The following is a 27,836-nucleotide window of genomic DNA, read 5'->3' as shown; positions in this document are numbered from 1 at the left end:
GCTGAATTTGATAATTGACATCTTTGCATTTTAAATTATCTTTGTTCACTTACAACTTAGTAGTTCAAATACTTAACTGGCAACATGAAATGCCTTCACATATACCCAATATAACGGTTCCCAGAACTTAGTGGACTATTTCTTACAGTTAACGGATTATGATGTAGTACATGTTTAGCCTTGACCTTTAGTCTGTAGTGCAGATTTCACCTTGACCTTTAGATGTAGTACATGTTTAGCCTTGACCTTTAGATATAGTACAGGTTTCACCTTGACCTTTAGATGTGGTACATTTCACCTTGACAATTAGATTCAGAAATCAATTGAGTTTCTTACATTTTGTACATGTGTTCATATTGAAGATGCCCATCATTTCTTCTTTGTATGCAAAAGGTACACTCAAGCAAGAAATCTGGGTTTTTTTTAATGAACTGCTTCAGCTAAATAATATTGCTGTTGTTGATACCCACCTTTTATTATGGGGAAATGAATATTTTTCAAATGATGTGAATTTTTATATTTTCAAAGCAGTCCAGAAATCCAGCAGTTTATTGTGAACTCTTACAGGTTTTAATCAGACCAACATAATCATTTATATATAACGTATTTTTCATTTTATGCCTAATTATGCACTTATGAATATCGGTACACATAAATCTACACACATATTGTATATTAATTTAAAAATAGTAATGTATATTCTAACAATTATTGTAGTTTTGCGGTACGACAATCTTGATTTGTACAGGTATTTATAATAATATATTTTGTATACGGCAGAAGTTTCCTAAGTTGCTAGAACTTGTAACTAATCCCTGTGTATATTTATACAATAAAATATGCTCAAATCAATACATTCTGTAACAAGTAGTGGAATGTTGCCCTTCAGTCGGAGTCCACTACATGGTTGATTAATTTATAATGTTATACAACACCCTTTGAACCATTTAGAAATATTTTTAGAAATCATCTGAGAAAGGTAATTTTACAAAGAGAACATGAATTTTTTTATTCAAATGTTACTGTGCCTTGACCTTTTATCCTGTCCTATGACCTTAAATCTCACCACAGGTCTTTTTTTCTTTTTGGCCTTACAATTATCAAATTAGATCCTTAGATCCATTCACGTAGTGCACTACACAAGGCTCTAACAACATCTCATTTGAGGTCATGTCAGTGACCTTGTCAGCCAACAAAATCACTTCTGCAGAAATTTCAACTGGTTGCTTGGAAACGTCAGCTTTTCCTTTGTTGTATATAATACCACGGGGCACTGGTGGAAGAATACTATGGTGTAAGTAAAGAGCCAATTCTTTATGAGTATAGAGACCAGGAACAGTATGTGTTGTGACAAGAGCTATAAGTAAAGGACGGGAATTTCCCGTCAAAATGTTCCATGTTGATCCGCTACATGCTACCCATACGACCAACAAGAAATTACCTTCTACCTGCAACTACCAAAGGAGCCCACACACACTTCTACACCCGCGACCCTCAATGTGATATTGTTACATGTTTGTGTAGCGAGGATACAAGCAGATCTAATTCCTAATTTTAAATTCAATGGCATATCTTACTTTAATGTTTACACAAATGTTAAAATATAATGCTGAGAATTTGCAAAACTTTGAGGAAAAGTATTGAATACCCCACCCCCCTTCTTAGAAAGTACAATATACTTTTATCCTGAAGTACTCCCGATATGGTGCCCTTGATTCACATTTTATTTTGCAAAGTTTGTTATTCAAATGTCTTGTGGTTATACCCATTGGTAGCCAAGAGGCGTTACCAACAACAGATCGGTAATGACAGAATCTTAGCTTATTAGAGTGAGTTCGAATCCAGAGATCGGTAATGACAGAAAATCTTAGCTTGTTAGAGAGGGTTTGAGTCCAGGGATCAAACAATTTCATTTAGTATTTGCTGGCTCCTAGGGGAGAAAATCGCAGAAAAACTGAAATTTTTCAGTCTCTACCAAAACTTTTTTTTTTTATATCACCGGCCCGAAAAACCTGCCAGTCAATGAAATCTACAGGTCCCCTTAAAAATGAGGAGGTCCCTTATGTTCTGTACGTGTGAATCAGAATGTCAGAACAAGTGTACCATAATCAAGAATGGTTAAACTCAATTATCATATCTATCTTCCTGTATTTTGTAATTTTATATATACTTCAGAGCTTTGAATGCCATTTTTTACTTACTTAACATTAAAAGTGCATGTAGGTTGTTCATCAATTAATTCATCATAATATAAAAATAGCTCTACTTTGTACAAGTTGTTTATTAGTCGTAACTTCTTGGGGCTTTATAAGGTGTTGTAGTTTTATCCAAAGCGAGACACGTAGTGTATTCTATTAAAAAAATATTTTGAGATGAAAAATCAATACAGGCCTGTAGGACTTGTTTGATTTTATCATTTACTGACCCCAGCTGGTTTTACTGGCCTTGGACCTGTGGGTTTTGGTAAAGGCTGAATTTTTGAAATATGACATTCCAAACGGGAACATCTACTCAAGCAACAGTTCCTCGTGTCCTCCCTAGCCTGAGGGCAATATGTCAGGCCTCATGTAACAAAACATTTTGAATACAGTACATGTTACAACCAGTTGGTGATAATCAATTTTTCTTTACCTGCTTTACAAAAAATTTGTAGAGATTTTTCATCTATACATACTTTTTTATCGCACAGAATTAATGAAGCGAGTTCAGCATGCATCATTTGTCCTTCAAATTCTATATTAAGGGCATCGATAACATTAAAATATATAGAACTTGTACTACAGAATTCAAAGTATATACGCAGGTTTTCAAAAATGTGTTACTGGATCCCTGAAACAATGACAGCATTCTGCGTATCAGAGAGTCCTTCATGGGATACACATGTATGTTGTGTATTCAAAGATTAGCCCAGTTTCACTGTTATCTCTTAGGTAACCAGCTGCTCTTTCTTTACATCAGACCTCATTTATTAACACAAATCATTTCAAATAAATGAGGCATTTGTATTAGCATTAATGAGATGTGTCATACGTATACTACCGGTACTTCCTACCATAAAATATTTCAAAGATGAGAAACAGCTGTTGACATCTTGATAAGGAAAGTCCAAACTTGCCATTTACAGATTTTCAAAATAGTTCCTGTTTTAATAAGTCAGGTTTTTGTGAATAAGTTCAGGTCCCCATATACACTGTTGTTTCACTAACAAATGCTGTACATAATACATGGTTTTTACAAAAGATACTTCAAATCACTAACCCACTAACCCATACGTAATTTACTCATTAGCTGGAAAATAATTTTACAAGCCAGATGAAAAATCTAATAACCATGATCAACAAACTGGTGAATTATTGCAGAGACTGGTTACATCAATCTGGTCAGTCATGTCATTACAAAGACTGGTTACATCAATCTGGTCAGTCATGTCATTACAAAGACTGGTCACATCAATCTGGTCAGTCATGTCATTACAAAGACTGGTTACATCAATCTGGTCAGTCAGGTCATTACAAAGACTGGTTACATCATCTGGTCAGTCATTACAAAGACTGGTTACATCAATCTGGTCAGTCATGTCATTACAAGTTCACACAAGATGTTCCTTTACTCTGACCGTTGATCCACACTGATGCCAGTTATGCTGTCAGTCTGAATTATCTCAATAATGCAATGGAAGAAACAGGTGCTCTGTATGTTACTTCACTTCCAAATATAGTCTTTTTATGTCATCTCACTTTCACACTGACCTTTGACTCTGCACTTATGCTATCTGAAAGACCTAAGTAATAGGTGAAATAAAATCCATGTCCTTTGCTCATCAGTTAACAGTTTTTCTTACATTCTCATTCATCAATGATCATTATCTTACATGTATGAAATCACTCAGCAACAGTGTGTCTTTTTGAGTTACAGTAGTGAAAATGATGTACATTCAAATGACAATTCATTATTATCCTTGAGCAATAACTTGGGACTTAGATTAGCTAGTTCATTAGAGAGCTCAAAGTTGTCCCTTCTGACAAAAAAAGTATCATCCTATCATTCGAAATTTACAGTTTTGTCATTCCAATTATTCCGACAATCCATTTTTATCTCCCATATAGTTTTACACCACTACTTATAATTCACTATAATTATAGTTTTATTTGTCATGGGAGATGACTGATGTTACGTTCACAATCAGAATTACTTACCTTGCTCTTATAGCAGTATTATGCCGTATAGTGTTTTTTAAATAGAATGCTCCAGAGTTTAAAGTGCAAGTCAAAAGAAATCGAAAGCTCAACATTACCTGGGCATCTATATAGGTGTCTGTCTTTGGTTCCACTGCTAATTCAGCCTCCAGGACCTTCTCTACCGGCATATCTGAATTTGCACTGCTGGTGCTCTCCACCTCCCCCTCTCCCTTTTCCTTCACCCTTTGTCTCTCTTCTTGTACAGCTGTCAACGAAAACACAGTTCCTGTCATCACAAACAAACACAAGCCCAGAAAAGGCAGCATTGCTCACCTATGTTTAGTTCTTTAACACACATCTGCTGATAGAGTCCCAGATCTAAGAAAACCATTCTTAGTGAACAAAATTCATTCACACACACTTGATTTTATCAGAATTAAAAGTGATGGATATTTGGAGTTAGATTTGGTGATTTAATGTGCAGTGCAATATTTTATCCAAATAAGAGATTGCAGAACTGTGATCATTTTGTTAGACAAATCAAATGTTCATCAAAATTATTCTGGAATTCTTTGACCGTGGCAGGTGAGCAAAGACCACGATAAATTCAGATCAAAATCTTCAGTTTGGTAAATCACTGTATGGTAAATTGTCTTCAGCTGAACTACAAATCTAAGCCCAGTAACACAATGCATGCTGTTAACACTACAGAGTAGACAGGTCTGTCCACATTTCTTTAGATTCAAACATGTTAAAGACCATGCCTAAGAAACAGCAAATCTCTGTACGATTTCACAGACCAAACAAATTTGAAAATTCCAAAAGAATGACTAGCTTTCTAATACTTTTTGTATTATGCAAGAAGATAAAAAGAAATCATGCACTTGCAAGCTACTGATGTTGAGCAACAGAGACTTTTGCACATAGTAAAGAACACCAATTCAAGTAACAATTCAAATAGACTCCTTTTTAGATATATATCAATCAATGATCACAATAACCCATCTCATAATTTACAGCCTATAATATATCAATCCCCATCATTTATTCTAAGGACCTGTAACATATATACATGTATTTTCAATCAGGCATGCAGAAGTGGTAAATAGGTAAAAATTAGACCAATCACAGCCCTGGAAAAGTTTTGAATGGACCAATCAGGGAACACCAACTCTAAAAAAGTCACTGGAAAGAAAAGTTAACAGATAACAGTGTATTAACCCGTCCACACAGAGAGTTGTCACTACAATAGTTTAGTACTAGAACATGTAAATATATGCTTGGCAATACATGCCCTAAAATTTCCATTTTCTTTTACTGGAAATTCAATTTTGCATATCAAATTTCTTTTCCTGTCTCTTTGCCTGTGAAACTTAACTTAATCTGATGAATAGGTAGAAGAAAGGGAAAAAGTAATTTTTAATTTTATATGTTCTAAAAGCAAAGCTTTAAAGCTGGCATTCTCAAAGTGTCCGGAAGCTCTAGTTGTGACATCTTATGTAAGACTATATCAATTTTCAGCAGAAAAACATTTCAAAAAGAGGATTCTGAATTCAATGCAGAGAGATGGAGATATTTCAATGCAAATGCCAAACACATGTACAGTCGGTTGTTTGTTTGTTTTTCTCCCCTCCCTTCTAACCTATTTACCACTCCTACGTACATGATCCTTGGCGCCCTGCATCGGTGCTGCATTTAACATCTGTAATATCAACATGAAGCAAACGTGAAATAACACATAAACCTTACATAGACCTCAAAATCTGTCAGGAAGAATGTCATTAAAACGGACCGTAACCGTCTCCTGTCCTTAAGGCTACCAAACAGAAACAAATAACTTGCATAAAAAAGAATTTCACTTAAACATAATGCTGCGCAAGTCTTGAATCCACTAAATAAGCATACAATGTACTGCATATACTCATCTCTCAGTACTATTTCATAGGTAACTGTTCACCATCTTTAAACGTGTGTGAGAAAGTACCATGAGATTTGCAAGCAACAGCAAGTCTTGGAATATTTATCAAAGCAGACCCCTCATTCACTTTTTTCTCAACCAATGCCTTCAGCAACCAAGTAACATAAATGTAACAAGACAAATTACAAAAAGCTGACCCAGTAAAACATAAATATAATACTCAGTTCAAAATAAACTCAAGTTTCAGGAGATGAGGTCTATAAATATAAGTTGCTCAGACTAAAAATTCATTCAATGAAGCAACCAGATTTTTCTTTTCTTTTTTTTTAGCTGGGGGATGGGGGTTGTCAACTTATTTTAAATCACTCACTATAAAGGGTAATCAATGTTTTTAAACACATATTTATCAAAGATTATGCATAAAATAATTACTATACTAAAAGTAAACTTTTAATTTAATAGTACACTTCTATAATACTAGATGTTTGAAAGAGAAAATTGAGCTATTCCCCTTTTCAGTATGTTGATAAAATTGCTCAGTGCTGTAGCTACGAGTCTATAAAATGCAGTGGTGCCAAAGAAATCAGTCTAATTTCTTTTTGGCCTGAATGTGTGAAATTATTTTACAAATCATCATTTTAACCTTTATTACTAAGAGGTATACTGGTTTCAAAATGTGTAAATAAGAGTGACCTGCCCCTGCCTGAAGAATACAGATTTTAATACTTTTTATGTGACTTTAAATTCCATCACCTGTATATGTCATATTAATAAATATGCTTTCGGAAAACTCAAATTTGAAACATATATAACTTTCACTTTAAATGACATTCTAAGGAAACAATAAAACATGACTACTCAATTGTGGAAATTTATCGTCTAAGTCTGGTTTTCCATTGATCATTCACAAATAAAAATCATGTGTGTACTAGTTGTTTACAGTAGTTACACATTATTTAAAAAAAAAATAGGTCATATGTGATTGGCTGATTTTATTTTCCTACTTTTAATTCTTCACAAGTTCTTGACCTTAAAACTATAGTTGCATAACTTTGAGGATAAACAATGAAAAGATGAAAATATTGTGAAATCATGTGCTTGTATTTAAATGAGCCAAGCAATCACAGATTGGATATCAATGCATGTCTGTTTCAGTAAGATTCTCCTAACCTGTCAAATCAAGACCATCCATGTTTATTTCACTATTTTTTACTATGTAAATATTCTATTTCTTACCCAAATATTTATTCAGAACTCATTAAATGCATGCTATGCACAAAACATCAGCTGACACGTCTGTACAAGATATCAGCTGACAAATATAGAAACTGCAATTCATGTTTACCAAGTTTTTTCCCTTTATTTACATAGCATTTCAAGTACTCCTTACACCTTCTTAAAATGCTGTTGACTGAAATGATAATTCAAGTGATCCAAATAAATCTGAATGAATGCAACATGTCATTATGTTTTAATTATCAGAACCGTTATAGCTTACTTCATTTGAAGATGAAATCCCATGCCTATTAGTCAGACATCAATCCCCCCCCCCCTTCTCTATGTTTGGTCTTTTAGTTGAGTATATACAGTATGTACACACAAGTTTCTCCCTGACATTGCATGCAACAATGCAACACTCAGCAATGATAAATGATACACTTCTACCATTAATGATTTCCCATTTTCACTTAAGACCAATCATATGACATTCCCAACTTTGTGCTTCAGGTAATTTGAACATGCCTGTCAAATGAAAACAGGTGCCCTGGGAAGCTCCACTGTACAGTGTAACAATCAAGTGTGTGGCATATGCTGGTAGACATAATTTCCATAAAAATTTATATATTAAATCTGGTTATAAATACACCACAAGCTTGCATAAAGTGTCACACTGACTCTAAAACTCTAAAAATGTTTGCTTTTGTAATTTGCCCAAACTCTTCCATCATTCTCTTCATAAATGGAAAAAAATTTATTGCTAACTCGTGCATTAATAATAAAAAAATTCATTCAAAGAAAATACTTTTAACTGTTCTATAATATCAATATTAATATACAGCAACAGTGTGATGCATGCAGTTTGTATAAACACAAGCTATCAGTTGAAACACTAAGCTTCCGAAGACACTCTCTCTGCCTTAATGAGCAAACTCACAGTCACTGATAATTAGTTGCATACCTTCTCTTTTCATTCCCATGTTTAAGCATTTCATATATCGGCAATATTGGCATCGATTCCTCTGCCTCTTGTCTATGATACAGTTTCGATCATCCCGACAAGCGTAAGTCAAGTCCTTACGAACTGTTCTTTTGAAAAACCCTTTGCAACCTTCACAACTGCAGAAATAAATGGCAATAAAAAAATCACACATCAAAAGCAAATAATTGGTAACATTTTAAATTTCTCAAATATCATTCCCCCCTATCATCAATTTCATTCTTATTAAATTCTTTTGAACACTTGAACAAGTTTGTTACAATGCTCTCTTTTTCATACAGAATATATTTCATTCAGAAGTATACCTGTAAACTCCGTAGTGTTTACCCGAAGCCCGGTCACCACAAATAGCACAGATATGTTTGCTGTTGAGATTAGTGTGGGGCATGTGAGGATTCGTCCCTGGGGGTGAGGCTGCAGATCCCGGGGAGCCAATTGACATCATGGAGGGTGAGGTTACTGATGAAGATGGCGAGTGCAATCCTGGTGACATCATTGGCTGAGACCCAGGGGAGGCCTGTGACTGGGACATGGGGTGCTGAATACCATAGGGATAAAATGAGGGTGACACGAGAGAATTGATGTCTGGTTTGATGTCTGGAGGGGAACCCATCTGTGCCATCGAGCTGATTCCCATGGAAGGAGACATCCCCATGCCAATGCTGGCAGCTGTTGACATGCTTGAGTTGCTGCTCACCCCATCTAGAGAATCTGAAAATTAAATATCATGTTTATGAAATATTAGCTTTTCAACAAAATGTTTCAATCACAGTATTTATTCAACTCACAATCATTATATCATGTCAATTTCTATCAACTGTCTAGAGGTCTGACATTGTAATCATATTTGATCGCTTGTTTTGCTCTGCTAGTAATAATAATCTATATTTATATATAGATCTATATACATATACCTAAGTTCATGAAATCATTAAAATCATGCATTTGTATCCTTTAATTAGACCTACCGTATAAACATGTTTCTAGTAACTGCCTTAGGCATTGTAATCATATTTGATTACGGAAACTTGATTTGTTCTATTGATATATATACACACCTAAAATCATGCTGTTCTGCATTTGTATCCTTTACATGAGTAAAAACCAGTGTCTGTAAATAACTTGCATTATACCTCCATCCAGGTTAGAGATATGTACATCTTATCACAATTAAACCTTGAGTTAAAATGTGTTTTATCTCTGTATGTGTCATATTTTCACAACCTGTCATATAATTACAGGTAAATCAATGCCTTAAAGCTCATATTTACATAAAACATGAATATTATTATAATCGCTGCTTTATGCAGGCCTATGTTTATATGTATGAATATATGATTTTTTTAAAAAAACAACGACATCAAGGAAGATCATACGGGGGAAAATCGATTTACCAGTTTATTCCATCTTTTTTATATTAAAATGGCACCCCGCTACCTGCTCGGTCTTCGCGCAGAGTTCAAACGGAGGGCAACCAACGCAAGGCGCACCATGACCTAGCTCGATTTTACCACGAGGCAAAATTCGCCCCCTTTTCCTTATATTTAAACTTAACCGATATGGCAAATACGTTTATTAACATTACTCCATTCCAAATATACACGATCGAAGATCGGGTAAAAAACGTTCCCAATGAACCCAGCTACAGGTACGCTCAACCCCAAATACTTCAAAATGGCGGCCAGTCAGCCAATGTTTATTTTCTGAACGAGCTGCGATTAACTTGTGCTTAATCTATGACAAATGATTAAAAGGCCTTAATAATCACATTTATACATACCCATGTCGGATGGATCCATGCTACAGCGTTACAATTTATATAATAAACAGTTCCGTGGAATGTATTAGTCGTTTTGCAACATATCCACAGACCTCATTACGCTGAAATTTATCTGACCCATATTACCACATGACGAGATGTACGGAATTTCCCATAATGCACTAGGCTCCGACGCGCGTTGTCGTGTCATTCATCATCTCATGCAAGCAATGATAGATACATATGAAGAATTACGATGAATAGCTGTAAACTAATTTTATTATCAGGATTTAAACGAGAGTTGTTCGATTTATCATTCATATCATACTTTTTTAGGAATGGGGTATTAGCCTGGCATCTAGGGGTCAAGGTTTACTCGAGGTGACGTAAACACTTAGGGGAGCCAATGTTCGAAGGAGTCAATCACCTGCATGTTGTAAGCCATGTTATACGCCTTAACAAGGAATACTTATAAACTGCAGGTTATTGCATGCTGTTTACATATGTAGACTATTTACTGAAGCTCTGCAAACTTGTCCATGCGCGTTCAATACAGTGGACCATTCAAAAGAGTAGACCAAGCATATTTTGCTCACCTGAACACGTTACTGACAATGACCTTCCTGAATAAGTTCATAAGTAATTTTTACAGAATTACATAAATTCAAAAACTAGGCCGAAATAATATATTTAATTCCATAATCAGTGACGGCTGACGAAATGTCAAAGTTTTCTAACTTGATGAACATTTTTTTATATATTTTTTTGCAGTGCCCGTCTCCTGTTGCTTCAGACCTGCATGGAATTGGTCAGTACTTTCAAATTTCCTCCAAAGTTGTACGAGGACATATATATGCAAATCCTTAACAAGGACAAACAACCTTGCCGGGGAACTATACTCCAAGGCTTCAAAGATTCTAGGCCACGAACATCTTTTTAATCTCCATGCAACACTACGCACCTCTTCCCTCCCTGGTAAAAGTGGAGAAAATCTCCCCGTCTGTTCTCATCCCCTTTATCTAAGCCCCCGGAACAATTCAAACATTTTCTAAACGTTTCATATCCCCGGCGCACATACGTACACTATCCCTCCCCTCTCTTTCTATCCGACTCCGTGCTCCGCCTATGCTGTACCTTTTCCCCTAACATTTCCTAGGTTAGTACAAATATTTTTTTCTTTTATTAGGACAAGGTCTAAGTTTTTCTCTAAAATGTTTGAACAAGTAATCGGCTTCTTTTTATTATACCCTGAATTTAACATCGAAGTCCGCTAAGTACTACATTTTATTATACCCTGAATTTAACATCGAAGTCCGCTAAGTACTACATTTTATTATACCCTGAATTTAACATCGAAGTCCGCTAAGTACTACTTTTTACATATTTATAGGTCTTTACCGCCTCTCCTCCTTAATTTAATTATATTGTTTATAAAACCTTAGAAACTGCCTTGTGCGATTCATGATGAGTTGAGGTAACGGAAACTCACGTATGCAACTGATCTCCCATTACATTTCATCAGCGATATACTTGTTCGTGTCGTTGGTCATTTTTAGTGCTTTTTATATCCTTTTTTATTTGACCTCGTATCTACAATGTTTATTGTTTATTCACCAATCAAGGGCCCTCGGGGGGGGGGGGTGTTGTTATGTACAGGTTAACACGCAATTAATTATAACAATGAAAATAAATAACAATCATTCAGAAGTACTACCGGTAATACTGACAGAGTTCACATTTCTGCACTGCATTGCACATATCTATAATTATATATGAAATACTGATTACAGACAAGATTTAAATTAACATGATAAATAAAATAACCCAACTGCTACAATTAGATCCGACACTTTGGATGTTGAGTGTTGTTGGATTATAGTGCTTTATATATTAATTAATTGATTTTCACATGTATCGTTTAGATCCTAGGGGTAAACGTAAGGTTGGGTGTTATAATTGTTTGTTTGTGCTTTATATATATATATATATATATATATATATATATATATATATCTTGCTGCATATGTCAAGGTGCATTGAATATTCTGTTTGGCGAAGTGGCCTTGGGTCACCCCAAACCCTTGTTATGATATATATTTAAAAAAACCATAGCTGCAGAACTGAAAAAATATTGTGACGGAACAATTTTTCAGAGAGCTAAAGTTCTGCAGGTATTAAAACCATTGAGGTGATGACCCCTAATGTATATTTTTGCTGCACATATCAAGATGCACATTGAGTATTCTGATGGGCAAGTGCCCTGGGGTCATCCAAACCCCCATAATTTTTTTTATTCTTCAAATATCTTTAAAATGGTTGGAATTTCCCCTCAAGGTGAAAAAGAAAATTCCAAAAACTTATTGCACAGTAAAGGACACCACAGATCATCTCCCAAAAAATTATTTGGCTACTGCATAAAATGTGAGAGGAGTTCTGGGAACCAAGTTTGTTTTCTAGAAAAACGTCGTTTTTCAACCCCCAATTGGCCCCCAGGGTGAAAATGAAAATTCTGAAGTTTTATTGTACATCAATGGACACCACAAATTATCTTCCGAAAGATGATTAATTTCGCCAGTGTGTAAAATGTAAGAGGAGTTCTGGGAACCAAAGGGGATGTTTTTGACTTCTCTTCGGCCCCTAGGATGGAAATGAAAATTTCGAAAACTTATTCCACATCTACAGGACTCCATCAAATATCTTCTGAAAGATTCCTACTGCGTAAATTGTGAGAGGAGTTCTGAGAACCAGTTGGGGTTTTTAAAAAGTTAAAACCGTCGTTTTTCGTCCCCTGGGTAAAATTTAAAGTTCCAAAGCCTTATTGCACATCTGCAGAACACCACCTATTATATTCCTTAATTGGTTACTACTTAAAGCAAAAAATGTTTGTAAAAGATAAATCCCTCCATGGTGCAAATTGAAAAAGGTTAAACACATGAATCATTTAATTGACAGTAGTGCCAAAATTATAATTCAAGATATTGAGTGGAAAATATTTCCTATGTCCAGAATGGATTGACCCTTGGCGTTTGACCATGTGGCCTAAAAATCAATAGGGGTTATCTATTTTGGATGTACCGGTATACCAAGTTTGGTGTCAATCAAGCAAATTATTCTTAAAATATAGGAGACAATATATTACTATGTCCAGTTTAACCTTTGACCATGTGAACCCAAAATTTATAGGGTACGGTCATCTACTCCTTATGATGTACCAGTGTACCAAGTTTGATGTCTTTCAAGCAAAGGGTTCTCAAAATATTGAGCGGACAGCATCTTCCTATGTCCAGTTTGACCTTTGACAACATGACCTCAAAATCAATAGAGGTCATGTACTCCTTAAGATGTACGAGTGTTCCGAGTTTGATGTCTGTAAAACAAAGGGTTCTCAAGGTATTGAGCGGACAGCACCTTGATCTTTGAACATGTGACACCAAAATCAATTGGGGTCATCTACTTCTTAGGATGTACCAAGTTTGATGTCTGTTCTCAAGATAATGGGCGGACAATGTCTTCCTATCTTTAGATTGGATTGACCCTTAACCTTTGACCTAAAAATCAATAGGCACATAACCAACCCACATATGAAATACCATTATGATCAAGTGAATGGTTCTCAAGATATTGAGCGGACAGATGCAAAGCAATATGCCCTTCTTCTTTGAAGGGGCATAATAAAAGAGTAGTTTGAGGAAGAAGAAAGTGTAACAGACGGACCAGGGTTATAACAATATACCTGAACATTCTTTAGAAAGTGAGTGTATAAAAACCAGAATATAGAAACCCTTCATAGTTCTATTTTTAGGAATCTGCCTGTGGAACACTTCAAAGTAAAATTTTTATTAGTTCTGTTGTTAAGAATCTGCCGGTGGAACACTTCATACTTTTATTTTTGGCATCTGCGTATGGAACACTTCAGAGTTCTATTTTTAGAAACCTACCTGGGGAAGACTTCGTAGTTCTAATGGTAGGAATCTGCCTGGGGAACATTTCATAGTTCTATTTTTAGGAATCTGCATTTGGAACACTTCAGAGTTCTATTTTTTAGGAATCTGTATTCGGAACACTTCATAGTTCTAGTTTTAAGAAGCTGTCATGGGAACACTTTGTGGTTCTATTTGTAGGTGCGGGTAATATGGGAGGCACTCTAACTGTGGTGAAGGCCTGTCCCGAGACACAGTTAGACAACGAACAGTGATCAATCTCATAACTCTCACAAGCAACACAAAATAGAGAGCTGGGCAAACACGGACCCCTGGATATACCAGAGGTGGGACCAAGTGCCTAGGAGGAGTAACAATGCCCTATCGACCGACCCCACCCGCCGTGAGCCCAATATCCCGGTCAGGCAAACGGAGCCATCCGTAGTCAAAATCATTGTGCCAAGAAAGGCCCAGCAATCGGTATGAAACAAGTCAGACAGCATTTGACCCAACGTTAGATTGTATTGGCAAATTTCTTACTAGGTGGATCCGAATCATGGCGAGAAAAATGTGCGTTTTGTTTGTATTTTACTTATTTAGAGATGTCACAAACTGTACTGTACCACAAATTGGCGCTCAAGATCGTAGCCATCGTCGGTTACCCACGAGTGCTTCTAATCGATTCTCTCCATCATCACGTGTGTGTGGACTCAAAACCGTGGTTTGTGACGATGGATCGTAGCAGTGAGGGTTGCTTATTCTACCAACGCCTACCGTGGCATGATACCTCGGTTTTTAAGGTCATATCTAGAAGGGAAAAACCTGTAACTTTTGCTTAACTTGGAGTTTTTTAAAAACGTTTTAGGTTTAACGCGGCGGCGGGACTTTCCGGTTTGAATCTATATTAAAAGAGGATGCTCTCACATAATTCTGTAGAAAAATACCCTTGTGTTTCATGAGAAGACTATTTTAAAAGTTTTTTCCATTCATTTTTACACAAACCTCGAACCCTTTTGTAGTCCCATGGGCGAAGTTTTGAAAGATTTTCCCAATATATTTCTATATGAAATTAGCCTCCTACAAACTTGAATTCATCCTATATAAGGAAATTACTAGTATAACGGGGAAAATTGAGTCCTCTGGTTCACATGTTGTTGATAAAATTTCTTACACGACTCCACTTTCTGATCACAATTTCCCAATTACTTCCTCTTTGAAAGGCGTATGTTCCAACATTTGAGTCAGCCTGAGTCCCCTTTCCCTAAAGATGCCTTTGCCAAGTTTAGTTTAAATCAGACACGTAGTTCTGGATAGAAAGTTAGAATGTAAAAAGTTTACGACGAGAATTGAACAAAAGGCAACGGATAAATTTCAAATGCGCATGGATAGGATTTTGGTACAAAAAATTACCTTGGTATTTCATTAATAATGAAAGGCGAAGATAACGAACAGTGACTAATCTCATAACTCCTATAAGTAATACAAAATAAAGAGTTGGGCAAACACGGACCCCTGGATATACCAGAGGTGGGATCAGGTGCCTAGGAGAAGCAGTATTTTGTGTAAAACAGCTATGAAATTCGGAAAGGGACACAATGGGGGCGCATCATAAAATTGAAGGATAAAGTTGATAGTAAGAAAAGGAGAGACGTAACAACAAAACTGAGGTGGTATTACGGTGACATTGAAGCGATAAATGGATGTGTTGATGATGGCGCAGCGCTGTAATAACGTCGTGTCAATCGGATCACGCACTCGTCCTTTTCCGTGACCGATAAGATTGCGGTAACGGAAATAGTCGAGTAGTTACGCATGGCTTGATTCTGAACGTCCTCGAATCAGCGTATCGCTAAAATATCGTGCCAAGTTTTAAAATAACTTTTGCTCCAAAGTCGACGACAGCCTCATAATGACGGATATGGGCACTAGCCGCGGTCATGTTTTCAATTTCATTCAAAACTTTAAAATAATTGGCATTTCCCCATGAATGATTTTTAAAACGAAATTCAGTGTATAAAATCTTGATATTATAAGTATCAATTAACATTTTGCGTAATAGAATGCATGATCTGAAGTAAATCTGAAACAGAATCAAAAGTGTATGTATACATGCATTTAACGAACAATCCGTTATCACGCGCCTCCCAAGAAAAGTTTGATTAAAAAAATCATCATTTCCATAAATAGTTACAAAGACGATCCTATATTTTATTTGCTGCAAGAAATCGATAAAGAGATTCCGCAAAAACAGATTTAATGTCATGTCGCCCTAACACAACTAGATACTTACGGTGATGATGCCGAAAAATATTTTTCAAACGATCCGTGTAGCGGGGATCCAGTCTATACATAGGGGGGTCAGACGACTACCACACGTGTTGATACAAGTGGTTAGATCGTTCTAAACCGGCGAACACCTTTCAGAGGAAAAGATGTCTGGAATCTAAATTTGTTGGATGCAGCTGACAATATCAAAGGCCTGATTTGGTTCACCTTGCATTGAAACAGAAAAAAATCGATAGCAACTAGACGGTTTTAAGATCTACTTAATTGTTTTTGTGTCATGGAGGAGGAGGACTTCGGATAATCTAGGTCCCTAAAAACCGTTTCTTTTAATGATTGAAATATAAAAAAAATAAACTGTTTCTGGAAGTAGGCGGACTTTTCTTCAGACCTCAATTTGCTCACGTCTCCTGAACATTAATGGAAATTTGTTGTCAAATTTTATCTGGAATTTGGCATCTCGACACAAATTTTCTTTTTCTTATGTAGCTTTACACCTGATGGCCGCAATGTATAATTTGATGAACTCAGAGGATCTCCTTGCCAGGAGAGAGAGAGAGAGAGAGAGAGAGAGAGAGAGAGAGAGAGAGAGAGAGAGAGAGAGAGAGAGAGAGAGAGATTTGATATGGATTGCGATTAGGATTCATATTCATGTATAGATCCCAATTTCGGTTCATATTCCACATATGGATTTACTAGTACATCCATGTATGGATCTTAGGGATTTACCAGTACATCCATGTATGGATTATTGGGATTTACCAGTACATCCATGTATGGATTATTGGGATTTACTAGTACATCCATGTATGGATTATTGGGATTTACTAGTACATCCATGTATGGATTATTGGGATTTACCAGTACATCCATGTATGGATTATTGGGATTTACCAGTACATCCATGTATGGATTATTGGGATTTACCAGTACATCCATGTATGGATTATTGGGATTTACTAGTACATCCATGTATGGATTATTGGGATTTACCAGTACATCCATGTATGGATTATTGGGATTTACTAGTACATCCATGTATGGATTATTGGGATTTACTAGTACATCCATGTATGGATTATTGGGATTTACTAGTACATCCATGTATGGATTATTGGGATTTGTGTACATCCACGTACATGGATTCTTGGAATTCATATAGGTTTTGATTAAGATTTGTAGATAGTGTCTTCTTGGGAAAAGAGGGTCACTGCATAGCTTAGCGCCTTCTAACTCGGAACTGAATCTGTTTTTGCAAAGGGAGATAATACCAGGATAATACTGGAACCTTTAAGATAAATAACTATCTAATCATCGGCTATTCCTCCATCAGGTTACTACGTAATTCATAGACAGTGGAAATGTTACGGCTATTCCTCCATCAGGTTACTAAGTAATTCACAGACAGTGGAAATGTTACGGCTATTCCTCCATCAGGTCACTAAGTAATTCAGACAGTGGAAATGTTACGGCTATTCCTCCATCAGGTCACTAAGTAATTCAGACAGTGGAAATGTTACGGCTATTCCTCCATCAGGTCACTAAGTAATTCAGACAGTGGAAATGTTACGGCTATTCCTCCATCAGGTTACTAAGTAATTCAGACAATGGAAATGTTACGGCTATTCCTCCATCAGGTTACTAAGTAATTCATAGACAGTGGAAATGTTACGGCTATTCCTCCATCAGGTTACTAAGTAATTCATAGACAGTGGAAATGTTACGACTATTCCTCCATCAGGTTACTAAGTAATTCATAGACAGTGGAAATGTTACGGCTATTCCTCCATCAGGTTACTAAGTAATTCATAGACAGTGGAAATGTTACGACTATTCCTCCATCAGGTTACTAAGTAATTCATAGACAGTGGAAATGTTACGGCTATTCCTCCATCAGGTTACTAAGTAATTCAGACAGTGGAAATGTTACGGCTATTCCTCCATCAGGTCACTAAGTAATTCAGACAGTGGAAATGTTACGGCTATTCATCCATCAGGTTACTAAGTAATTCAGACAGTGGAAATGTTACGGCTATTCCTCCATCAGGTTACTAAGTAATTCAGACAGTGGAAATGTTACGGCTATTCCTCCATCAGGTCACTAAGTAATTCAGACAATGGAAATGTTACGGCTATTCCTCCATCAGGTTACTAAGTAATTCAGACAGTGGAAATGTTACGGCTATTCCTCCATCAGGTCACTAAGTAATTCAGACAGTGGAAATGTTACGGCTATTCCTCCATCAGGTTACTAAGTAATTCAGACAGTGGAATGTGACGGCGATTGAGGGCAAACTATTTCAGAGGTCTATATTTTCAAACAAAATTTCAAGACAAATAAAATCATTTGCGGTTAGAACGTCACCATCATGGCGATGAAACATACGATAAATCTTTTTTCCTCGCCTCTGCTGATTGAGAAACAAGCAGTGGTGTCGAAACATCGCTCTTCGACATCGCCCTTGATTGCCTGAGATGACCGAATTCGCTTAGAAATGAACTAAGATAGCTTTCACTGGTACATTTAGGAACATTCCACAGGCCTATAGCAATTAATTTTTTTTCTGACGATAAACATGGTGATGTTTGTATTTTTAGAATAACTGGATTTGGCCTTCTTGATTTTTACGATAATCATACGCGTGGTACGTATAATGTCGTGGATTATGTATCTTATCCATTTATTCAGTTTTTATGTTTTGATTGCAAAATAGTGGGCTTTAAGGTATTGATGACCTGTTCATGTGATGTTCTTGGAAATGATATTCCTACGCAGTGCCTCATTGTAAGATGCATTTCCAGTGCGTGCAACAACACCCAAAAAACCCTGATAAATAGCCTTAGGCTCCAGTTCTACAAGGCTTGTGTAGTTTGAAAAAAAAATTGTAATTATATATAGAATTGTATTAAAGGAACTGGTTCACGTTTTTCGAAAGAAATATTTTTTCATTTTTAATGTTAAAAATTAAAAATATGACTCATTTGATGTTAACAACCAAGAATGCAGGGATAAGCTTTGATTCTGTGTTATGTAAACAAAGACTCGAGTCTTTTTATGTAAACAAACAAACCAGTGAAACGTTAATTTTGTAATTTAAAGCATTTTCATTTTGTACTTTCACAAATTTTAACTTTTAAATGACACATTTGACCTAAAATATACTTGAGATGTGATATGAATATTAAACTTGGATCAATATCCATTTATTTTAAAAACTTCGTAAACAATAACACACCTCAATCTTTGTTTTCAAAACAAATAATAAACTCTCTATAATGAGCTTCTGTGTCATGATGAATAGCCTTAATTTTTTGTGAAACCTTCTTAACATATTAGACTGTAGATTTTGATCATTTAAAGTGAAAAACAACATTTGGTGGAAAATCGTGAATCAGTCCCTTTAAAAAAAGTGTCAAGGTCACAGTTCGCCTCTTTTCTTACCAAAAAACAAAACGAAACAACAAAAAAACTTATCGCATATATCATTCGAAACTATTGCCATACCCCAACATATCGTTATAGCGACACCCTTCCCCAATATATCGTTATAGCGACACCCCTTCCCCAACATATCGTTATAGCAACACCCCACCCCAGCATATCGTTATAGCAACACCCCTCCCCACCATATCGTTAGAGCGACACCCCTCCGCAATATATCGTTAGAGTGACACCCCTCCCCAACATATCGTTATTGTGACACCCCACCTTAATATATCATTATAGCGACACCACTCCCCAACATATCGTTAGACCGAACCCCCTCCCCAACATATCACTATCCTCCCCTCCGACATACCGTCATGACGACACTACTATAATAATTTACTGGGAAAGCATAAATACATTACACCTACTGGTTATATTGTAATTCTAGTATTAAGGAGGTATGCTACACCAGAAAAATTTGATGTAGATGAAAAGTGGAGGATATGTACAACAATATTTTGAAGTTGAAAATTTTCAAATTTACTTTATTTTGTCAAAAATTACAGTTTTAGTAGAAGGTAATCTGAAAAAAAATTAAAACCCCTACTGGACTCGAACCTGCGACCTACAGTTCAGCAGTCGGTATCCTAACCTACTGCGCTACTCGGCTAGGTATTTAAATGGAAAAGGAAAAGTCAAATATTGCTGATATAGATTTTTTCATCCATATTTTTAAAGGAAGTCAGCCATTATGACGATGTAGAGTACTACCTTAATTGCAAGTTCAATCCTTACGAGTTTTTAAAGGCTAGTCCTTTATGTTGCAATTTTTCAGTAATATGAGACGTCACCATGCAGTCGTAGGTGAAGTACCACACATCTAGACCTACATGTATGCTTTGCGCTCAGGGCCGTAGCAGTGAGGGTTCTTTATCGTGCCAACGCCTGCCGCGACACGGGACCTCCGTTTATAAGGTCATATCCGATAGACCCGTGATTCTTCTTAATGCCGAGCGCTTGACAAAAGAACAATCAGTACCCATGTTTGTGGCCACCATGGCACGAGCGGGGTTCGAACTCACGACGTCCAGGTTACAAAGCGAACGCTCTGCCATTGAGCTACCACGCCTGGTCTAGTCCTTTAAACAAATAACGGCAAAATTCTCGTTCCTGTAACGGTGGGAAAATGTTATCTGAAGATAGATCCGGTCAGGTTTTGGTTAGCCAAAAGGGTCGCATTAGAACTTTGTTAACGGGCTACAGGGGCGGATTCGGGAAGAAAATGATAAGTTGGAGGTCCATAAATGTTACTTTTTCTGTCAGAGGCGAGGAAGGAGAACTCAAAGAAAGGAAAACAGAAGTGCGAAATAGCCTTTTTAAAAACTTAATACAATTACGGTGACGACCGCCGCGGTGGTCTAGCGGTAAAGCGGTCGCTCCGCATGCGGAAGGTCGGGGTTCGTATCCCGGCCGCGACAGACCCAAGTCGTTCAAAACAGGTAGTGACAGTTCCATCACCAAACGCTCGGCATCAGGTGTGAATGTCATGGGTCCTCGGAAATTACCTTAAAAACGGATGTCCCGTGTCACAGTAGGTGTGGCACGCTAAAGAACCCTCACTGCTCAATGGCCATAAGCATAGGCCCTTCGGTCTTGGTGACGTCTTCATATCAGTGAAAAGTTCTCGAGAGGGACGTAAACAAGATACAATCAATTACGGTGACGTTTGAACAGCTGTAATTAACCCCCTTTAGATCCGCCACTGGGTCATACATGAAGATATTCCAATCACTTTCCACAGATAAACTAAAATTAGAACAATGTAAAAATGCGTACAGATTTAAGTTGTCTTCAAGTGTGTTGCATTCACAGAATGGTTGCTCCAGAACAGTGTCAATGGGTTGTTAACACAGAGACATGCCCAACGCGTTAAAAAGCGCCATTATTATACGTCTCAGTTCAATTCATATATTACATGCAGTATTTCACAATATGATTAAACACTACATTCCTAATTATGTATAGGTATCAGGTGTCTATCGTACACATTGTACTCAGTGCCTCTTGCTCTACTTTCTGTCAAATTCATTTATCATTCGAAATAGAAAACGAACAACGGGAACCTATTTATGCAGACCCACGTTTAGTTTTTCTCTCTTATGTTTGTATATAATCTCTCGTCGGTGATCGCATTCTAGAAGTTTGTCCCGAAGTCCTGAATTATCTGCTGGGAATGGAGGGATTGATTGTAAAAATGTCTAATAGGAAATAAATCAAAAAGTAAAAACAGAAACGTCCCAAATATTAAACATGCTAAACAAACCACACTCTCCTCTCACTTTGATCAGTAGGTTGTTTCCTGTCACTAAAGCAATAATCAATATCAATTTATGAGATAATATTTTTAGGCAACATATCTGAATTTTTACGGTTACTGTCTTGATAATTTTCAACTTTAGCTTAATGATGCAGGGACATCTAATCGTTCGAAAAATGACACAGAAAGTCTTCAGCCAAAGGCGACAAACGAAGTCAATAGGCCAAAACCAACAGATAACGAGTGAGAGGAATTATTCACATAAACAGATAGAGTGTGAACCATTGTAGCAGTTGTTTGCAAAAATAGTCCATTTTTCGTTCAGAGTCTTATATCCATTAACGAGAGAGAGAGAGAGAAGAGATCCGTGTAGGAGAGAGAGAGAGAAAGAGAGAGAGAGAGAGAGGGGGGGGGGCATGTGCTTTACATTACTACACTGAATTGTAGTAACTAGAGGTCGTCAACCATACAACTCCGTACATACAAGTACGATTCAAAATAGTGTAATGTATACTGTACATTCAAACAGACCAATTTACACCCCTAAAAAGTCCGCTGTTCCGCACGGGTCCCACTTTAATTCCGGATCCCACGTACCGCGTCCGAGTCTTACTGATCGATTGGTCTGCGCGTTGTATAAGTCGGTGGAATACACTACGGGCGACAAAACGACCCGAGATATGTAAATACAAGACGAATTACATAACTTGCTATAAAAAATGGTCAGACGCATGCCATTACAGCATATTGCTTTTAATCAAATAACCCACATGCGCTCACATGTAGAGAGAAAAGTCCTTAGAGTCCATTAAATGAAAGTGGCACAGTCGTCGTATTGAGAATTAGTTAATAAATCATTGTCAATTTTCTCAATAAGTTGGTCTGGTAATTGAATTTTTTTTATTTTCAAATGCCCATCTTTCTCCCACAAACGTCCAATTTCCCTAGACGGCCCATTTCCTCAATACAACAATAACAGATTGCTTTTAATCGGTTACTTATTCAAATTGTATGAGCGGCTACAGGCCGGAGTTCACAAACCTTGCATGCCCTCTGAACACGGCATTGATCGTTGTCCAGTTCATATAAACAACGCGCCACATATAGGCTGTCTGCCGCATACCTTTGGCGAAGTTTAGTCTAATTAACTGAAACATTTCAGGCATTCACAGATACATGTATTTCTTTCTCTTTTAAAGACAAAAAAAAAATTCTGTTTCAAATTTTTAAAATAAGATTCATATCATGCATATGAAAAAGTATTAACATTTATTTAATTGTATAAATTATTAGTCAGCGATTATGTGCTTAAGGTGTTTTCGTTATCAGATCGATGCACCTCCAAGAATTTCAATGTTTACATGTAAATTGATCTGATGACCGGCCCTAAACTTTACAAGAAAATTTTAAGTCATAATAAATGATAGCTAGGCTTTGGGTAGAGTTGTATTTTTAAAATTATAAAATCATTTGAATAAAAACATGTTTTACCTGTAATCGGGGGAATCCATAGGCCATGCAGGCTACTTTCCGTTTCTATCGGTTTGAAATTAGCAACCATATTAGTTTTACATGGAGCATCTGAAGTAATGAGCACATACATACGAACTTAATAGCCCCAGTAAGTAATGTAAATATGTAAGCCAGATTTTGATTGGCTAACCAAGGCCGTAGGTTCGCGTAGTACGAATTTTCCCGAAGTCATCGGTAATCGGACTCAGAAAAACTTCTGTTTTTATCTAGCACATGTGAAAGATTACCAATTTCACCTTGTATCTATATATATCTTTAATTCACTGCTTTCAAGATTGTATGAATACTACCGAAAAAGCACGGTGTTTTATTTAGAGCGACTGATATTTTCTATAAATTTATCTGTATACATATAAGATAAGATGTAAATTGATGCTATCGGTGTTCATAAAAAATAAATTACCGTTTGATTGAAATATACATGTATTTTCAGTAAATGAAAAATATTTTTCGTATAGCGATTTACTAATTTCGTAATATACTTCTACTCAATAATTTTAACTTAGATAAAGTGCGTCACTTTGTTGGGACACATGAACAGTATATAAGGTCCTCCAGTAAATTTAGGCAACTTTAAATAAGGATTATAACAAGGATAACATTTGAAAGAATTAAAAACATGTCGATTTAAACAAAAAATACAGGTGTCAAACTCGGGTTTCTAGAAAAATAATTCTGTTGGTATCAAATTAAAAGGATTGCCCGGCAATGTATCATCTACACGATGTTTGCTCTGAATGGTTGTTGTAATAGAAACCTCGAGGTTCAAAACGAGGATATATAGTTTCTGAAATTGTACTTTACACAAAATCAAGGAGGTAGACGTCTGCTAACGAGAAACTTTTTTTTTTGTAATTTATTTCAATAAGTTCATTTTGGGTGTTAGAAGATGTTACATGACTTTCCCCCAATTCATGTTGAGAAAGCGTTACCAATATATAAAAAATTGGAACTCTTCTGTAATTGGCGGGAATAACTGCGCGTGGATTCCCAGTGTGTCCCGACGTCTCTTCAATTATGCCGAGTGTTTATCTTTGTAATGAATCTACTATTTTTAAATCTTTCTTTAAATTTCCGAAGTGCGTGAAAAGAAGAAGGGTCTACGAAAGCAGCCGCACGTTCTCAAACAAAAATTGCAGTTTGCCGCCACATTGCAACAGCGAATTGACAGCATGTTGCAGATGTTTTGGAATAAAAAGCGATAGAATTATTGGAAATTTCATTATGCGTTTGATAGTGTGGTATAAAACCTGTATCAGATAACTTTTATCGCTTAAAATGTTCCATGCATATCACAAATAAATTCGACATGGCGCTTTGCATATATCAGAAGCCCGGAAAAACCCATTCTTTCACAATCTGGGTGTATTTTGTCAATTTCTGTCGCACTTAATGCTCGTTCCTTTCAACTTAAACTTAAAATTCTATTTTTTTAAAAATGTTTTGAAGGTTATCCGCTTATGCAAAGTATTTGTAAACTGGGGCTTTGAAGGTTTCTGATGACACCGACAGGACGTGGCATACATTTCGATGTTTGGACAGGTAAAAATATACCAAAATATTTATTAAAAAAAAAATCTGCTATGATATACATAAAATTAAACCTCCTAATTAATAAATGCTAAAATCTCACAATTACCACTTAACACACCTGCATACCACAAGTGAAGCTTTTTAACCTACATGTATAAATAGATACTATCGTGCTCTAACAACTTTGAAACGACTAATCCTCAGATTTTAGAGAATCCCAGCAGTCCATTGACCTTAGAGTATATAGTCCGTTGACTGTAGTGAAGAATGACGATAAATTCATATTTGTTATTCATCTAATATTGTACAATCTGATCTTTTTATTGATACCGAGTTTCACAAATTGTTTATATACGTAATTTTCCCATAGTACCATCATTATAATCCTATAGACAGCATGTTGATTTTCCGGATTTACTAAATAAGCTTAAGTAGCCTATATTTAGTGTCAGTGACCGTCCGGTGGTCACTCCTTAATTACTCCGTGTACCATCGGCCCTCTGATTATTTCAAGTAGCCATTTAAATTTTTAGGTCGATAACACATATACATGTACTTTAGTACAGTGATTTCACGGAAGGGGGTGGGGTGAAGAGGGAATGATGGGAAGGGGGGGGGAGGTGCAAGAATATAATTTTTAGATATATGTATTTAAAGCATCATAAAGGTTGGACGACGATTTGTACACTAGAGTGACGTGGCGGAGTGCATGGAATGGGAGTAAGGAGAGGAGAAAGAGAACAAAAACAGAGAAAGGGGTGGGATCTAAGAAGGAAATAAAGGATACAGAAATGGAGGAAGAGGGATTTAAGGATGAATAAATGGTACAGCAATACAGGAAGAGAGGGGTTTAAGGATGAATAAATGGTAGGTAAATAGAGGAAGAGAGATGTTTAAGGATGAATAAAGGGTACAGAAATAGAGGAAGAGAGGGGTCTAAGGATGAATAAATGGTAGAGAAATAGAGGAAGAAAGGGGTCTAAGGATGAATAAATGGTACAGAAATGGTGGACGAGTGGGACCTAAGAAGTAAATAAATGGTACAGAAATAGAGGAAGAGAGGGGTTTAAGGATGAATAAATGGTACAGAAATGGTGGACGAGTGGGACCTAAGAAGTAAATAAATGGTACAGAAATAGAGGAAGAGAGGGGTTTAAGGATGAATAAATGGTACAGAAATAGAGGAAGAGGGGGGTCTAAGGAGGAATAAATGGTAGAGAAATAGAGAAGGAGAGGAGTTTAAGGAGGAATAAATAGTAGATAAATAGAGGAGGAGAGGGGTTTAAGGAGGAATAAATGGTAGAGAAATAGAGGAAGAGAGGGTCTAAGGATGAATAAATGGCACAGAAATAGAGGAAGAGAGGGGTTTAAGGAGGAATAAATGGTACAGAAATAGAGGAAGAGAGGGTCTAAGGATGAATAAATGGCACAGAAATAGAGGAAGAGAGGGGTTTAAGGAGGAATAAATGGTACAGAAATAGAGGAAGAGAGGGGTCTAAGGATGAATAAATGGTACAGAAATAGAGGAAGAGGGGGATTTAAAGAGGAATAAATGGAGGAGGGGAGGGGTTTAAGGAGGAATAAATGGTAGATAAATAGAGGAGGAGAGGGGTTTAAGGAGGAATAAATGGTACAGAAATAGAGGAAGAGAGGGATTTAAGGATGAATAAATGGTAGATAAATAGAGGAGGAGAGGGGTTTAAGGAGGAATAAATGGTACAGAAATAGAGGAAGAGAGGGTCTAAGGATGAATAAATGGTACAGAAATAGAGGAAGAGAGGGGTTTAAGGAGAGATCACGTGACTAATTGCCAGGACGGTCACAGTTTAAACCAGGGAGGGAATTTGGTCTTTATGTGATGTGAAATCTGAATATTGTGTTACCCATATACTGCAGTGGTGTTGGTATTCGAACAGGAATATACTGTGCTAAAATTCTGTGGATACGAAAAAGGTGCTTTGCGATAACTTTAATTTTTCTAAACCATGGCCTCCCAAGGTGAGCACACATCACGTAAGTTAAGAAATAATAAAAATGCCTCTCCGCCAGAACTCAATACCAGCGGTGGTGGATCTAAGAGGCAGATCGATGAGGGACAACATCTTGATCCATAACTTACCAGAGGAAGAAGATGAAGATTTATCGCACAAAGTTCGCGGATTGATTAAAGAACACTTGCAAATAGATGTAAATTTCGTACGTATTCATAGAAACGGACAAAAAAAACTCGGGGAGTACAAGGCCCAGAACTATAACAGGAAAACTTCAAAACTCTAGTAATAAGGATCGTATCCTTAGTGCAATCCGACAGAAGAGAGAAACATCGGGACTTTCGGACATGCCTTTCTACATAACCCCGCAAACGCCGCTGCAGATGAATGAGAACAAGAAAAAACTGCAGGCAGTTTATGTTTGTCACTTTGTGTAATATCTTTACTATTTGTGTTTATGTTACATCTTGACCAATTCTTTACCGATGCAATGATTGCACGATGATACAGCATCGTACAGGATTTTGTTATTGTAAATATGTTATGTTTTTCCTTTCTTTATTCACTATATCTTACTGTCTTCTTAAACTTCAGGGGCATATTTTACTTTTCAAATCATGTCATTGGAAATGCATAAAGGTAGTCAATTGAAAGTGAATACAATTAATTGTCAGAGTCTTGGAGATATTAGTAAAAGGCGTGATATTTTCAACTATTTGAAAAAAAAGAATTTTAATGTTTACTTCCTGCAAGATA

At 36.5% G+C, this 27,836-nt stretch overlaps 1 protein-coding gene across 8 annotated transcripts in view; it reads right to left on the bottom strand.

Moving 5' to 3' along the window:
- The window catches only part of LOC125681002 (retinoic acid receptor RXR-like), a 31,525-nt gene extending 7,770 nt beyond the window's left edge, over positions 1–23,755 (bottom strand). Inside the window, exons 1-6 of one of the 8 annotated variants that reach the window (XM_056156034.1) lie at positions 21,543–21,669; positions 16,284–16,486; positions 8,620–9,025; positions 8,276–8,433; positions 5,842–5,880; positions 4,295–4,443 (exon numbers count right to left, since the gene is read on the bottom strand). In XM_056156034.1, the coding sequence (XP_056012009.1) occupies positions 4,295–4,443; positions 5,842–5,880; positions 8,276–8,433; positions 8,620–9,025; positions 16,284–16,344 (813 nt within the window). In that variant the 5' untranslated portion in view covers positions 16,345–16,486; positions 21,543–21,669. Of the gene's footprint in view, positions 1–4,294; positions 4,444–5,841; positions 5,881–8,275; positions 8,434–8,619; positions 9,026–9,372; positions 9,939–10,094; positions 10,248–16,283; positions 16,487–21,542; positions 21,670–23,514 lie in introns of those variants that run through there. The other 7 variants (XM_048920881.2, XM_048920885.2, XM_048920887.2 and 4 more) reach the window with 7 other exon arrangements.
- Between the last annotated feature and the right edge of the window lie 4,081 nt (positions 23,756–27,836).

The sequence above is a fragment of the Ostrea edulis genome, chromosome 2 (genome assembly GCF_947568905.1).
Source record: "Ostrea edulis chromosome 2, xbOstEdul1.1, whole genome shotgun sequence".
NCBI lineage: Eukaryota > Metazoa > Mollusca > Bivalvia > Ostreida > Ostreidae > Ostrea > Ostrea edulis.
The sequence above is the reverse complement of the archived record's forward strand: the minus strand, read 5'-3'. Positions and strand labels throughout refer to the sequence as shown.